Below are 17,958 nucleotides of genomic sequence, written 5' to 3' on the forward strand. Positions count from 1 at the left end.
TTGTGTAATGTAAATAATAAGTACATGACCAGGGGCCGTATTCTCATTTCTCCGTTAAGCTTAACGGAGCGTTAGTCAAAAATTTCTTTTAAATTACATTAATAAAAAATTTATTTAAAACTATAATTTTTTAAACATAAATGTTTTATTTTGGTATAAGTTTTATTTTAACGAATTTATATAAATTTTCGTCATTTCTTTACTTAGAAATATTGTAATGAAATTTCAGACAAAAGCTCCGTTAAGCTTAACGGAGATGAGAATACGGCCCCCGGGCAAAAAAAAAAGTAAATTTGTCTTATAACTATGCTTCTTAAGGATTTCTTACGTTATTATCTTTAACTCGATATAATAATTAGAATATCACCATGACAATCGCAATCGCCACCAATCGCAAAGTACGAAAAATCAATTTAACAATGTTTAGCTTTAAAACACTTTTCTACAACTTTTGGTTTCAGCAAAACGATCAATTAGACTCTCATTGTCAATTTTATTTAGTATTTCAATTTCAATGTGTAGGATTCAAAGTGCCAACAATCTCTTTTGTCCAATTGTTCGAATTCGAGTAAATCATATGTCGATATCGAAAAACTCTCAAATTCTCCAGATCTACCTCAGTGTCTGCAAGCAATTAAAGGTCAGAATAGTCAACCACCTATTGTAAGTACATCAATAAATGTGTGTAATGAATTTACTACCAACGTTGGTGACTAAAAAAGAAACTATCAAATTCAAATAAAATTACTGATACTATGAAATATAAATTGGCCTAAAACATATTTTTGTAGATTGAAAACATAGTTAAGATCAAGAACAGGCCAAAATCGATTAATGGGTTTGGCTTTGCTGCATGTTCACTGACATATTATAATATCCATTGATGATATAATCGACATCTTTTCTAAAATGAAAAAGAGAAATATAGACTTTGTTATTTAAGTATTTGACTATTAACCTTATGTTGGTATATATTTTGAATATACATATATATATATACAATGTTAAATAAATATTTAATTCAATTCAGTTTGATACTTTTATCTTTATTTATTTACGCGAAACGCGAATGAGTAACAGAAACAAATCTATAGGTAATCGATTGTAAAAATTTTTTAGTTAGTATTGAAGAAAACTAGTTTTGCCCTCCCCCCTCCCCCATGGTCTCAACTCAAATACGTCCTTGTTTATATATATATATATACATTTTTTTTTGGTTATTTTTTATATGGCTGATGATTGCAGCCAGGCATGAAACACTGAGTACCTATAAAAATTTTTCATATATTATTTAATATATTTCATATATAAATTCATATATTGCTTATATTAGTTGAATTTTTTTTTATTAAGGAAGGGTATAGGTTTATTTCCCTAGAGAATTTTTATAGAAAATTTTTACATTTACTTTATTTATTGTTAAATTGTGAATTTTTATTGAATTAAACTTGACGTAATTCAAAATAATTTCATGCTGTTTTAAAATGTTATGTCAATGTATTAGTTATAAAAAATGTCTACATAATAAATGATCTAGAATAACTTTAAAATAACTGAGAGAATTTCGAATTCTCTAAATGCTCGTTTATCAAATAAATTACTAAGATAACATTTACAGTTTTTCTGGTTAATTGATTTTTTTATCTCAAGTTTTTTAATATAAAATTTGATTTTGCGTTAAATGGTCTCAGGTGAATTGCGCATAAATCTAATGTATTGATATAAATATTAAAAAAACAAAGCAAGTTTCCTAGACTGGATTGAGATCATCAAAGAGGATGTTGTTTATACAAACCTTGTTAATGTTCTGTTTTTTGTTTCAGACTGAGCAATATGCAATCGAAAATAATAGCGTAAATAACTCCTATATAAGTTTACATTCAGAAGTAGCTCCCACATCGTCTCCAGCAGTAGCAGGTATTTTATTTTAAAGTTATAGAATACTTTTCTTATTAAGAATTAATTTGAAAATTAGTTAAAGAGGATTGAAATAAATTTAACAATTAAATCTTTTTTAGTTCTTGGTAAGAAAATATGTGATTGTGATATCCATGAAAAATGTTACGTGAAACTATGCAACCAAAAGAATGAAGTTGATTCAAACTTAAAGTATAAAACAACGTTAGATGATCTAAAACGTTTATTTACCAGTGAGTTACATTCACTCAAATTTGAAATGGATTTAAAGTTGACCATCGATAAACCAAATAAAAGAGATCAACTACCACCAGATGCTCGTGGAGATCAATCTCCACCAGACGCTCGTGGAGATCAATTGCCACCAGACGCTCGTGGAGATCAATTGCCACCAAACGCTCGCGGAGATCAATTGCCACCAGACGCTCGCGGAGATCAATTGCCTCCAGACGCTCGTGGAGATCAATCGCCACCAAACGCTCGTGGAGATCAATTACCACCAGATGCCCGTGGAGATCAATCTCCACCAGACGCTCGTGGAGATCAATTACCACCAGATGCTCGTGGAGATCAATTGCCACCAGACGCTCGTGGAGATCAATTGCCCCCAGATGCTCGTGGAGATCAATTGCCACCAGACGCTCGTGGAGATCAATTGCCACCAGATGGTCGAGGAGATCATAAAACTAACAAAAATCGTGAAAATACTTTGGAAAAAAGGATTCAGTGGCTACTCTCTTTGTAACAAAACTATTTATTTAACATTAAAAAATATATATTTATATGCATACATCTAACTATAAATGTAAATAATTGGTAACAAATGTAATTAATTGATAAAAAATTACTTTATAAATCATTGAAATATAGAATTTTTATTGACTGTAACAGTATTAAATCAAATTCAAGTTACTTTAAGTATGTGTTTATCTTGCCTTTACAATGCATTTACAATATATTATTATACATTTATATATAAATATAACAACAAATTTAATGCCTAAAATAAGAAAAAGTATTTAAAAATTGTAATGTATAAAAACTACAAAATTAATTTTTAATCGCGTGGTTAGAATTAGTAAGTTTCCAAAATCAACGTCGACGAAGCCTTTAAAATATTCTATAACTGCACATGCATAACTTGGTGGTAATCCCAACATATTTGTGCGACCAACTTGAAAGTATTAAATTTAGCGTTTTCTGACAAAGTGAAGTTGCATAAAAAAAGAGTATTATCGAAGTAATTTTCTATTATTAAAGTATTCTCTCTTAATTTCTCTTTAGTGTAAGTATTTTCTTAGGTTGAAAATTATTTGAATGTAAACAAACGTTATTTTAATGATAAAATAAATTTTCAAAAGTTCAGTTTAATTTTTAATTAAATTTCTGAGAAGGCCTTAATAATAATAATAATAATAATAATAATAATAATAATAATAATAATAATAATAATAATAATAATAATAATGATAATAATAATAATAATAATAATAATATATATATATATATATATATATATATATATATATATATATATATATATATATATATATATATATATATATATATATATATGTATATAAAAATACACAGAGAGGCAGTTTTGTAAATAAAGGTTTACAAAAATTTTAAATTCAAAATTTTTAGATTTTAATACTAAAATATGTGATTGTGGTAACTATGAAAAAAGTTATGTAAAATAATGAAGTTGATTCAAACTTATAAAACAACGTTAGAAGTATAAAACAAGATTAGAAGATCTAAAACCCTTACTTACCGGTGAATTACATTCACTCAAATTTGAAATGCATTTAAAATTGATAGTTGATAAACAAACAAAAAAAATCTTCAGAAAAATTAGACGTCACCAGAAGGTAGAAAAGATTAATCGCCACCAGACAGCCGGCGAGTTCAATTGCCATCGTACGGTCGTGGGGATCAATACCACTAGACGCTCGTAGAGATCAATTGCCACCAGACATTCGGGGAGATCAAATACTACCAAACGCCCATGGAAATCAATCACTACCAAACGTCGGTAGTCGGGGAGTTAAATTGCCGCCAGATGGTTGTAGAGATTAAAAAAACTAACAAAATTAATGAGAGTACTTAAAAAAAGGGATTCAGTACCTAATCAACAACTTATTTGGATTTCAAATAAATACATTTACATACATACATTTATCTGCAAATGTAAATGACTGATAACAAGCTACTTTATAAATCATTGAAAATATGCATAATTTTTATTGCAGACTTTTTATTGTAACTGTATTAAGTTAAAAAACAAGTTAAGTGTTTATCTATACAATACATTTACGATATATTGTTATACATTCATATATAAAGATAAAACATTTTTAATGCCTAAGGTAAAAAAAAGTTATCTTTTCGTCTTATCGATGGTTCCCACCAGTCTTGGAAAGTCTTGGAATTTAAAAGTAGGAATGGAATCTTGGAATAATTCTGGAAAATGGGATAATACTTTATATTTTGTTGTTTGTTTTTAAGTAAAGAAAAACAATACAACAACTACAATACTAATACAATACTAATAATAGTACACAACTACACAACTAAAATACTAATTATAGTAAATTATAGTAATATAATTGTTCCAATTTATAATTTTTATGGAAAATCTAATTCTTATATTGTTTTGAAATTTGTACTTTAAAAAAACTTAAAAAAACTTACATATCCACAATAAGGCATAGTTAATTTGTTTTAAAAATGTTATTTGAAAGATATCATCATATAAGTTTCCATAAATCATAAATATATAGACTGTTGATATATTTTTTCAATTACTATTTAACTATTTCATTGTTGTATAGTTTTGAATAATTTTCAAAAGTATGAATTATTAGAGACTGTAAACTCTTTTTGGCTCCTAAAATGTTCACTTTTTTTTTCTGATAAAATAACTAAAAAATGCCTAAAAATTAATGTATTTTTCAAAAAAAATGGCTTGTTGAAGAACAATGTAAGCATTGGTTATGTAAAAAAATAGAGATTATTGTGATTTGCAATTATTGTGCAAAAGATACTAATATTGCTAAAATGGGAGAAGCTGCTTTAACTTCACATATAAAAGGTAAAAAGCACATACAGAGATCTCTTTCTCCCAACAATATCTAGTCATTGATACCAACTGCTCCTAACACTGTTCGAATCAATGAGTATATGTCAGAATGCTCAAATAAACATCAAAAAACAATTGATAAAATGCTAATAAATACATCTACACTTGAAACTGAAGTTCGTTGGGTCCTTAATATTGTGTATTCTAAATATTCAATGAATTCTTCAACTGATTCTGGTAAATTATTTATTAAAATGTTTCCAAATAATGACATTGCTAAGTTGTTTCAACGTAGACTTACCAAGGCCAGTTATATCGCAACATTCAGATTAGCTCCTTTTTTTAAAAATGAGTTGCTAACTTTCCTATCTAATACACCTTATTACGCTGTTTCATTTGATGAATCCATGAACCAAGTTTTTCAGAAGAGTCAAATGGACCTTTTCGTTAGATTTTGAGATGACAATACAAGTATGGTTTAAACTCGTGATCTTAAATCAGATGTCATAGAGCGCTCGACAACAGATTATGTTATGCAAACATTTTCTAAACTGTATTTCTGATATAGATAAATCAAAGATTCTACAAGTGTCATCAGATAGGCCAAACGTAAATTTGCTTTTTCTAGATAATTAAAAGGAACAGAGGAGAGATAAAGAACTTGATCCTCTTATAGATATTTGAACCTGTAGTCTCTATATCATTCACGGCAGTTTTAAAGCAGGGGCAAAAACAAGAGGCTGGGTGCTAAATAATATATTAAAAGCAATGTGGGAATTTTCACATGACTCTCCTAGCAAAAGAGCAACCTATGAAAACATCACTGTTACACTTGATTATCCAATGCAGTCTTGTTGGCATAGGTAGTGTGAAAATGAAAAATGTGCACAATAGGCTGAATAACTACTTGATGGATACAAAAATTTTATCATATATTTCAATAGTCTTAGGAAAAGCAAACAACCTGATTCAAAAAATAGAAGCTGGCAGAGAATAAAAGCCATGATTCACGATCCCGTTTTGCCAGCTAAACCTAAATTTTTTGAGGTGGTTTCTAAAAAGTTAAATAGTTTTTTGAGATGCTTTTAAACAGACATCCTATGGTTCCATTTATGTCTATTACACTTGGTGAAATAGTTGACAACTTTCTCAGGAGAATCATACCAAAAGACGTTTTTAAGTGTAGCAATCTATACCAGCAGCTTCAAATAAACTTAATGGATAAAATATAAGAAAAACTATAAATAAAATTGATATTGGTTTTGCTGCTTTATAAAATTATAGAAGCTAATTTAAGTTACAGTGACCAAAAAGTGGTTATATTTAAAAAAGAGGCAGACCAGTTTTTAGCTGATCTGTTGACACATCTTCTTGAGAAGTCCCCTTTGAAGTTTGTCATAATACGCACTGCAGTATCTATTAACCTAATTTTCATTTCAAATCCGAATAAAAGAATACCTGTATCAATAATTTTTCAATTCTGTTGCAAAAGTTAGTTAAATGTGGCCGCTTGTCACGAAAGTCTGCCAAACTGGCAAAAAATCAATATTATAAGTTTTTAGAAATACTAGACTCAAATCAAAAATCATTTCAAGATTTCGATATTAAAAGCGATAGTCTTGATGATTTTTTCTTGAAGCAAATAAAGCTTATCAAGACGTTTGGAGCGTTTTTAAAATAGTTTTTGTGCTTTCACATCAACAATTTTCCATTAAGCGTGGCTTTAGTATGAATAAACAACTTCTTGTCGAAAATCTGAAAGAAAAATCCCTTATTGCCTTACATCTTATTTAAGATCATTTGTCTTCCTTTGAAGAATCCCCTAATATTATCAAAATTAATAAAGAAATGCTGAAAAATGTAAAGCAAGCAAGTAGTCAATATAAAGAGAATTTACAATCACAAAGAGAACAAAAAGAATGTAACAGTAAGAGTTTGAAACAAAAAATTTTGGACGATGAGAAAAAGGTACCTAGAGCAAAGTGCAAAATTTTGAAAAGTGAAAAAACTACTTTGATAGAACAGCCTGATATGCTAGCCATAAATGCAGAAAAGCAAAAAAATCAAATGAAAGAATCATTTTTTTATTTTTAAATTTAACGGAGTTTTTTTGCTTTTTTTAAATTAAGCAGTGGATTTATCATTAAATTTTTTTTAAATTAAGCAGTGAATTTATCATTAAATTTTTTTTTAAATTAAGCAGTATATTTATCATTTTCTCACGGAAATGATAAATTCACTGCTTAATTTAAAAAGCATATTTTTGTACACATAGTTATTGAGTTAAGTTTTAGTTTATATTTTGTTGTTTTGCTAAAACGGTACTTATATTATGAGTTTTTGAAATGATTCTGATATTTTTGAAATTGGTTGCGCTAAAAATTTCCTTTCAAATAAAAAATAGTTCCTTGTCAAAGATTTTTTTGAATTTAAATTTAGTTTTGTAGCGGTAGTGATGTAGCTGTATTTATGTAGCTGTAATGTATTTCTTTAATTTGCATTTGATTTCTATATTAATTTATATTTAATAGTGTATTTTGTGTTATTTTGGGCTATCTATAAAAAAAGTCCTGGAAAGTCCGGGAGTCCATAACTTTCTTTTTTGTAAGTCCTGGAAAAGTCCTGGAAATAATGAAGCAAATGACCTGGAAAAAGAAAAAAATTGTCCTGGAAAGTCCTGGAATTTCAATATTTTTATCTTGTGGGAACCCGGTTATCGCTAAGCTCAATTTTTGCTGAAGCACTTAAAAATTCTGTATGTATAAAATGTATAAATTCAATTAAAAACTCACGAAGTTAGAATTACTGAATTATTATTTAGTTATTATTAAAAAAGGCGGAGAGAAAGCTTAAGTAATAAAAAACTATTTATATGCTGTCTCCTTAAGTTTTAATTTTTGAATCGTTTTACTTCAAAATTCAAAAATGTGGAGATATTTCATCAGATTATTCTAATATTGCGAACTGCTATGATGTAAAAAAAAAAATTAACTCATACCAAAATATTTACAGTTGAGTCCAAGTAAGCTTACAATTGGTTATTTTTAATATTTGTTAGTTAATAGATAAATAGTAATTACAAAGCTAATTACAAAAAAGTTGTTTTTTTGTAATAATTTACTTAAATTAACGATTTTCCTGGTTGAATAATAAATTTTATTCTCTTAGTAGCACAGGTCAGAAGTCGACCATTTAGATATGATTTTGAAATACCAAAAAAACTATATATATTTTTAGGGTACACCAAATTGTAAAATTTAAAGTCTTGCCGGTAGCAAGATTTTAATTATTACAATTTGATGTATCCGAAAAGATATTTAAGTTTAGGTGGATCTATGAAATAGTAATGCTTAAGAATGCAATTTTTATCCGATGGGGGTGATCCAAGTTATTTTGCAATCTTGCACAAGACTAGCATTTTTATAAAGTTTCGATTACGGATTACACTATTAAGTGTGCTAATTTCATTATAAGTATATTTGGTATCCAAATGATGTATTGTGACTAATACTTATTAGGTTTTTATGAAAAATATTAGGAGAAAAATTTACGGTCTCCATATTAATAAAATTATTAATAAAGCTGTTTGTGTTAGTTGAGTATCTGTTATCTAGTATTTATCTAATAACTAATTATTACATTCATTACTATATACGTTTAATTATATTTACAACTATAATTGTAATAATGCTTTTGTTATTAATCATTTATTAATTGCTATCGGGTGATATATCAATACTATATGTCAAAATGCGCTTATGTAAATTTCGAAATCTTTTAATTTTGTACGTAGAAAAAAATTAGATAACAGCTGTAGAACCATTATTTATAACTTAATAATACACAGCTTATTTGTGGCATTTTTCAAAACTGTAACATTGACAAGTACTTTTCTTTTTTAATCTTTCAACGCCTTATCCTAGATTATCCTAGATTAGAATTAAAAACAATTATAGTACAACAGGTAACATATAACCACAACAACCACACTGAATGGCATAAAAAACAGTTGATAAAACAATTCCATATTCAAATTTAATCTGTTTCTTTTCACAGTGTAAATTATTTTTTGAATAAAAAAAACAAACTACAGCATAAACACTTGTAATTTTTTACATTTTCGTGATGGTTTTAAAACCAAGTATATAAAAACCTATTTTTTACATTTTTGTGATGGGTTTTAAACCAAGTATATAAAAACCTGTTTCAAAAATTTTTGCAACAGTCTCTAAAATTGCAATTCTGTTCAAGTCAACATTTGAGATTTCTCCTGTTTCCCGATTGATTTCGATGCAGTAACAAGCATCATAAAATTCAGTTAGAGTGGAAGCCAACTCATATAAATACTCGCACAGTGGATGTAACATTAAATCGTTTGCACAGCGAGTTATAACCTCTGGAAAGCGACATAAAAGTTTACCAAGTTTCCATTCTTTCTCATGAGATAAACTAATGCTATTTTGATTTATATATAAATTAAGGACTTGTTCATCAACCTTCGCTTTTCTTTGTATTGATCTACACAAAAATTACGTTTTATAGATAAAGTAAATGAATAAATAAAAAATTTAGGTATAAAGCGACAAACAACGAGATACCTGATTCTTGTATATGCATATAATAAGTACACAGCTGTGTTCCCTTTATCATCAAGCATCTAAAAAAAAATATATAACGAATCTACCAAAATAAATATTTATTATGGAAAATATTCAATATTGGCTCTGCATTGTTGTTGTGGATCAATCAATTGAATACCAACAACTTGCAAATATCAACTAATACTTTAGGAGAGCACAAAAAAACAACAACATAATAATAGGGTAATGTTATTTAAATCAAGAACCCCTGCATATCAAACCCTTATACTACAACCTAACAAACTTTCAAAATATCAGACATCCAAGAAAGAAAGCACAGGTTTTTAATTTAAAAAATGTCAAAAAATTATATTTGTTTATCGCTCTCAATTTTCTTCAAAAGCGAAATTTTATCGCAATATGATAGCAAACTGTTACAAAAAACAATAAATTAGAAATACCTTTAAATTACTAATAAATATCATTTCATCAAACATTTTACCCATATTATTATAAATAAAATGATTACCAACATACTATTTGATATAATTGAAATTCCTACAACGTACATAATTTTAAGTTAAAAAAGGGTAAACCCTTTTTCAAGTTTTCTCAAATTTGAAAATAATCACCCACCGCCCTTAGGCAAAAAAAAAAAAAATATATCTGGAAATCAAAGTTGTAAACTTATCTATAGAAAATCTAATTTAGTTAATGCTGAAATTAACTTTACTTATTTTGTGGAAACATTTTGTACTTGTTTTAGTTTCTATTTTGAATTTTAGACTTCACATGAACAACTTTGATTTAAATCCTAGATTTAAATTTTGATCTGATAAATTAAATTTCGCTAAATTCAATGAAATAGAAAATTGACAACATATATAAATATATATTTTTGCACAAATTTTAGGGTGCATTAGATAACAAAAAGTTGTAATAAATCAGTAATTTATTAATTTTGGTTTTAAAAAATTTTTTTTTTGGTTCCTAAGGAAATAAAGATTCAAAGTTAACAATTGAGAACAATATAACAAACACTTTGATCGGACAATAGCGGTCAACGAAATGAAACCTAATAACTCTAAATGTAAAATCATTAGAATTAATTTCCGGTGCTCCAAAATTCAAGCTATAACTTCTCTTGTACTCAACAATACTGAGCTTGAAATAGTCAACAGCTAAAAATAACTTAGAATCATGCTTAATGAGAATCTTGATTGGAATATTGAAGAAAATTGCACTACAAAATAAAATGAGCACCATATCTACTCAAATGCCTTAAGCAAATTGGCACACTCAGCCCAACTTTCTATAAATCTACCATTTTCCCTTATTAACGACTTGATATACAGTGCCATTGTTCTTACTTCAAGCTGTAAAAAAAGATATTCAATATTTCCGTAAAAAAGCCCCACTAATTATTGGAACTAATGCAATTGATTCGAGCGGCTTCAATATTAGTTTTGCCATTGAAGAGTTACAAGACAAGATCTGTATATTTATGCTAGAAAAGATCCTTGCTGACACATACCATCCATAACCACTAAATTTGCTTACACCAACAGCAAAAATTCCCATTTGCTCTGAACACTACTTATTACTGCTCTGAAGACTACTTACTTATTACTGCTATTACTATTCTACTTTTCTACTATTACTATTACTACCTACTTATTGCCCTGCCCTGAAGACTACTTACTAACAATATTTTATTCAAAAATTCAATATTAAATAAAGATTTATAAAAAAAAAAAGTAATTAAAAAAATGTTTTTAGATGGTATAAACTAGGACTGCACTGGATCGGAAATTTTGAACTCTGGCTAGAACTGGATTTGCTGGAACTGTTAACAAAATTACGGCTGGAATAAGAATTATACTTTTGTAACTTTTTACCTTTAATATTGAAAGTGAAAGCCTACACCTCAGCATCGTGTCTACATAATATATTTTTATAACCTATAATATATATATATATATATATATATATATATATATATATATATATATATAACCTATTTCATTATTTTGATTTTGTTTCATTTAAATCTAATATGTTGTTTTTATTTGTTTGTGGTTTGTAAACCACAGTAATGAAAAAATACTATAGGAGAGAAAAACTAAAGTGAGTAATTGCACTTGTCACAAAGATGAACTTTTATATTTTAGAGATTTATTCAACTTTTATCATTATATTTATATTTTAATTTAAAAATCTTTAAGAAAATTCTAAAATAACTAATAAACTGGATAAAATGAGATAAAATTTAACTTGAACTAATTATCTAGAAATATTTGAAAGAAGAAGTATTTTATTTTATTTTATTAATTTTTGCATCTTCACTTTTTTTTTGTATGTGACCAAATAAAAATTTTGGGTTCTAAATATAGTTTTTCAAGTTAAACAATGAGCTTATGAGCTAGATGTAATGGGGAAAATTTTAATCAATTTATAATTTATATATAAGTTAAAATATTATATGTAAAAAATAAAAGATATATAAAGATAAAAGATATGCAAAATTAAAAAATAAATAGTTGCTATCAATACCTTGTAGAAGTAAATTAAAAACTTAAAGATTTACAAAAATAAATAAAACATGATTAGCAGATGATCAGTTTAAAATTTTATTTTGAACATTTGTGTTTGTTATTTGTTGGTTGTTATGATTGTAGTTTAAAATCTAACTAAACTTTTTTTTTGTTTAAAGTAATTGGTTTAACAGCCTTCAAAAAAATATTTGGTTTCAGTCTGTTTTTGTTTAAATCATTATTAGGATAGCTATAGAGTATTACCGTGAGTCATGTAACTTTAAAAATGTTGCCATCAAGAGAGACTTAAGAAACTTTGCCATAATAAAAAATATACCATTAGGATTTTTAAATAAATTTTTAAGGTAGCGTTTTATTGCACATAAAACTTTATAAAATATTAATTACAATATATAATAGGTGTTATAAATTACATATCAAAACTAACTTAAAAAAAAACAACCAGAAAATTAGATTTTTTAAATTTCTTGATATTGTAAAATATGACAAGAGTCTTAAAATATGTAAAATATGACAAAATATAAGAGTCTTGTTCTCTTTGACTGGATACCGATTAATTTTTACTAAAGATGGAGAATCTCATACAACAGATAAAATTGTTCATTCAGTATGTGCTTTGGTTAACTTTAGTAACATTTAATTAGCAAATAAATTGAACAATAATTTAAAAATTATATGCCATTAAACTATACAGATGTTTACAAGATTAATTGATTAAAATGTCATATTATCTAAATTCTTTTTCTCTTAAATGTATATTAAAAGTAAAAATAAATAACTTTTCTTCTCTTTCTACCAACATTTTTGTTTAACAGTTAATGAGGTTTTTTTTCTCATCATGCATTTTTTTACTTTTAGAATGTTTGTTTAAATGTATAATATCCCTAAATGTTTTTTGTCCCAAAACCTTTTACCTTTAGTGACTTTTAATTTTCTAATTTATATTGATACATCTTACAATTATATTGCCAACTTTTGACAGCAACAAACTATATCCTGAAATGATAAAACATTACTTTCAATGTGTTCATGTTCACTAGTTTCGAAATTAATTTTTTGAAAATAAGGTTTGATTTGATATGTTAAGATTTTTTCAATAAAAATCTATAAATTAAAAAGTCTTTTACTGTCCATACAAAAAATTGCAGCATTAATATTCAGTACAAAGAAGTTGAGTTTTTACTTGGTAGTAATATCCTTAGTGTTTTTTAAGTTATAATTGATTGTTTTTTTCTAATTAATGATAACAAATTTTTTCAATTTCAATCATATCTTGCGATGGTTTTTCTATAACTGTATAGAAATTTAAGTTCTAAGCATATTTAAAAAAAAAGAACACTTAACAACACCATCAGGTACTTTAGAATTATAAGATTCAGTAGAGTATTTATGAGCTGATGTAAGGATTGTTCATAAAATAGCTGCCTTTAGTTTTGATTTATAATTAAAAAAACATTTTGTTGTTAACTTTGCTGGTAGGTTTGGCGGTAACCATTAAGAATTAAATTCAGTTACTGTTTTAGATTCTTACATTTTAACAGTTTTATCAATCCAAAATAAAATTGCAGCGATATGTGTAGATGCTTCAGCAAAGCTTTCCTTGCAATTACACTGTAGATATTAAATTCTCCAAAAATCCATGGATTTGGGTATCATTTAGATTTTGAGAATGAAGCATAAAAAAAAATTACTAAATATGTTATTTCTTATTTAAACGCTTCCATGATTTATATGTCTTCATATCCCCAGAAGTATAAGAACTTGGTGAAAATAATAGATAACTTAATAAATTAGTGTAAGCTACAGCTGGAAAGGTTTCTTTATTGTTTCTTTATCGTTATTTGGAATTGAGCAAGCATCTATGTGCCTTTGTATAAGATTTTTGATCATATCTCTTTTTGAAAGGTTTTTATCTAATGCTTTTCTAGTACATTACTTAAGTAAACTTAGTAAATAAACTTGATAGTAATTGATTTTAATTAAAAATTTATAAGATTTTAGAAATAGATTTTAGATTTTAAAAATAAAAAAATCATGATTATTATACCTCATTGATATTAAATATTATATTATATGAATATTAGTATTGGTAATGGTATTAGAATTAATACCACAAACAGTTTGTTTACTTTTTTTTATCCTCTCATAATGGCAATATTTCTTGAGTCACGTAACCCACGGGAATACTCAATACTGTATAATTTTTTTTAAATGTCATCAATTTAATTTATAAGACTATTAATAAAAATTAATAATTCATAAGATCTTTTCTAATAATTCAACGCTTTGCCTAAATTTTCTGGCATTAAAAACAGTGGTGTTGTTGTATGGGACAAATATTCTGCTCAAAGAACAACTCAAAGATAATTGCAAAAAAATAGCATTTCATTGCTTTGTGTTCTTTAATTCTTAAATAAAATATGTCTTTAAAAAAATTAAAAGCATTTAACTAATTTAAAAAAAAATACTTTTTTTAAAAGAACAACATTTTTTCTTCTTATAGCATTTATCTTTTTTCTTCTGTTTAAATATTAATGATCAACGTAAAGATTTTGTTAAAAGTGTAAATAGCAAACAAAAAAATATAAATGGCATCAGATTACTGATATTCATAGTGGATTACATAGTTAAGCAACATATCACAAAGTTTTAGTTGCCAAAAGGGAGACTTGAGGGGCAATATTGAAATACTGATGTGGATCGAGACTCCCAACAGCATAAAAAAATTATATATATATATATGTGTGTGTGTGTGTGTGTGTGTGAGTGGGTGTGTATATATATATATATATATATATATATATATATATATATATATATATATATACATAAATTTATAATATATAGGTGCGGTGGTGGTGTAGTGGTAGAGTGCTCGCTGCATAGGCAAGAGGTTCCAAGTTTGATCCCCACCACGCCCCTGGTAGTACCGCACTTAACTTTCTCCATGCAGCAACCTTTGTGTTTCAGAGTTGTAGAGTTCAGAGAAAGGTACAACCACAATTGAGTAGCCTCCTCGACTGTAGTGGCCTTCTCGGGAGGAGAATTTACATATATATATATATATATATATATATATATATATATATATATATATATATATATATATATATATATATATATATATATATATATATATATATATACAGGCCTTGTTAAGAAACATTATGCAGCTCGCATTTTGCTTGCGAAAAGGCGATTTGCCTACGCATTCAGCAGTTTTGCGCTATGCAAAAACTTAAATCTTTTAGAATATCTAAGTTATCTTTTGATTGTCGTTAAGGTGACGTAACGTAACGTTTATTCAGAAGAAATAAAGTCATTAGTAAAAGCGTTTAACCGCAATTGTAAAGTAATAGATTTTTTGTTAAAGAAACAGTTTGTTTCATAATTTTTTTGTTGTTGTTAAAAATTAGTTAAAAAAAATAAAGTGTTTTAAGTTTTATCTTTAGGAACTAAATATATAAATTCCTTTTAAATATAAAAATTATTTTTAGTCATAATAGTTTAAAAAATGCACGATTTATTTTGATGTAAATATTTTAATTATAAGATATTTTGTTCATTGTTAATTCAATAACGTAAGATTTTTATGACGTTCGTTTAATTTATGAAAATAAATTATGATCACGAATATGTTATCAGTAACTGATAAATAATAAAAAAAACTCTTTGATGTTTAAAAACGTTACTAAAAAGAGTTCACAAATTAAATAAGGCAAAATTTATTAACAGTTAATAAAATAACCAAAAACCAACTGTAAAATCATAAGAAAATAAACAAACATTATTTTACATTTCATAAAAAAAATATTTTTTTTCAAAATAAAATTTAGTTCATATTTGAAAAAAATAATAAAAATGATTTTTTAAAATGAGAACTTAGATTTTATTTGTAACTTTTGTTATAGTGAGAAAAAAAAAAAACTGTTTGTATGATTTTTAACGCGTTAATAAAATAACTTTAATTACAATGTACTTGAAAAGACGCTAGTGACGCAATATAACTTCTAACGATGCAAAATATATTTGCTGAGTTGAGTTACTTAGAAATGCGTTACGCGTTTTCGCTACGCAGCGAAATCTCGTAACAAGGCCTGATATATATATATATATATATATATATATATATATATATATATATATATATATATTTATATATTTATATATATTATCCATACCCTACTTACATGATAAAATAACATTTTATTATTAGTAAAACTAATAAAGCAATAAATTATCAAACCTTATCAAATGAAAACACATAGTCCATAAGACGGTTATGACATAGATCAGCGTACTTGATACAACCATAAGCTGTTGATGACTGTGCCGCTTTAAGCTCATCAATAGAGAGTTCCTTATCGCGCTCTTTTTCAATTAATTTGTCCATAGAGCGCTTTAAACCTTCATCCAATAATTCTGATAAGCGAACAGTGTCACCTGATCGTGTTTTAAACTTTTTCCTTAAAATAATGAAGACCTTTATACAAACCTTAATTTAAACTTAAATTCTTAAATATAATAAACTTAATGTTTCTATTAATTTTCTATTTTTTGCTCATCTTTTTTTAAGAAAAAAGATAAACAAAAAATATTGAGCAGTACAAATTAAAATATTTTTTTATAAAATGTTTTTTTTATTAATTAAAACATTTTAAATTAAATAAACAAATTAAAACATTTTTTTATAAAATGTAAAGTTAAAAATAATTTTCACTTTTTTGGAGATGTTTTGCAAATATATAGTATCCACATATATTATAACAAAATTTATACAAATTTTTAATAAAATTTTTGAATAAGTGACTTTTTTTGATATGCCATACCAGGGTGTTAGCTAGCCCAATGGTGCTGCGTATAAAGCGGAATTCCCAATGGGCTTAAAATTCCCAAGTCAATGACCTTTTTTTTTTTTAGAGTGTTTTTTTGAGTTTTTTAGGACCTTTTCTAGAAAATTCCTAACATTTTCTAGAAAAATAACAATAAAAACTCCCAATACTTCAAAAACGCGGTATAAAATTTATTTCTGGCTAACGCCCTGCATGTGTATAAATTTCAAAAAATGCCATGCACTTAACCTTTTTGCAACTGAGTTAAAACAGACTGTGCGTAAAATAACAAACTTGGATCATGATCAATTGAAACAATATAAAATAAAAACTACTAGTCAAAATTTTCCCTTAATCTTTTTTTCCCCTCAAAAATTAGCTTTATTCATTGCTTTATTAATTGGCCTTGTTTTCTGGAGTTTGCTTTGTTTGCTTTCTGTAATGGTGTCTATGGAGATATAGCTTTTGGTGTCTCTTAAGAGACACCAAGAGCAATATCATTAACAACACCATTATCATCAAAAAAATAACATCAAAGGTCTCATTTATATCAGTATAATTTATTCTAATTTAGTCATTTTTCAAAATTGACTTTTGAGCGATCTGTAAATGCAATAAACAGATGGTTTGAAGCATAAACTTACATAACTATTTCCATTTTAATGATATATTTAAAGTTTTTCCCAATTGCATAGATATTTTAGAATATTCAAAATTGTTGATGAACCACTATGCAGGTCACTCATCATTCAGGAACAGATTTTATGAACAACAGATTTTATGAATGCTGGTCGTTTGCCACCATAGGGTTAGTAGTTGATTGTTTGCAATTTTATGTAAGAATATTGGAGCGGATTATATTAGCTTATTACATCACACAAATCTTTTATATATTCTGGCATTTATCTTTTCATGTTAATTGTGTGATCCAAGTTTTTGTAGCATAAAAGTAACTACTGTATTAAAAATTTTAGTATAATGGCAAGTAT

General features: G+C 26.5%; 2 protein-coding genes across 2 annotated transcripts in view; one reads left to right on the plus strand and one right to left on the minus strand.

Annotated features, from left to right (window-relative positions):
• The first annotated feature begins 1,661 nt into the window (after positions 1-1,661).
• LOC124816331 (uncharacterized) lies at positions 1,662-2,799 on the plus strand. The gene is made up of 2 exons (XM_065814700.1): positions 1,662-1,917; positions 2,019-2,799. Exons 1-2 carry the CDS (start codon positions 1,779-1,781, stop codon positions 2,660-2,662), a joined length of 783 nt encoding a protein of 260 aa, XP_065670772.1. The 5' UTR covers positions 1,662-1,778; the 3' UTR covers positions 2,663-2,799.
• A 6,231-nt stretch (positions 2,800-9,030) lies between these two features.
• The window catches only part of LOC100214624 (arginine--tRNA ligase, cytoplasmic), a 34,886-nt gene continuing 25,958 nt past the window's right edge, over positions 9,031-17,958 (minus strand). Inside the window, exons 11-13 of the mRNA XM_065814701.1 lie at positions 16,384-16,603; positions 9,601-9,659; positions 9,031-9,520 (exon numbers count right to left, since the gene is read on the minus strand). Of these exons, the coding sequence (XP_065670773.1) occupies positions 9,163-9,520; positions 9,601-9,659; positions 16,384-16,603 (637 nt within the window). The 3' untranslated portion in view covers positions 9,031-9,162. The remainder of the gene's footprint in view (positions 9,521-9,600; positions 9,660-16,383; positions 16,604-17,958) is intronic.

This window comes from Hydra vulgaris, chromosome 12 (assembly GCF_038396675.1).
Source record: "Hydra vulgaris chromosome 12, alternate assembly HydraT2T_AEP".
In the NCBI taxonomy this organism is placed as follows: domain Eukaryota; kingdom Metazoa; phylum Cnidaria; class Hydrozoa; order Anthoathecata; family Hydridae; genus Hydra; species Hydra vulgaris.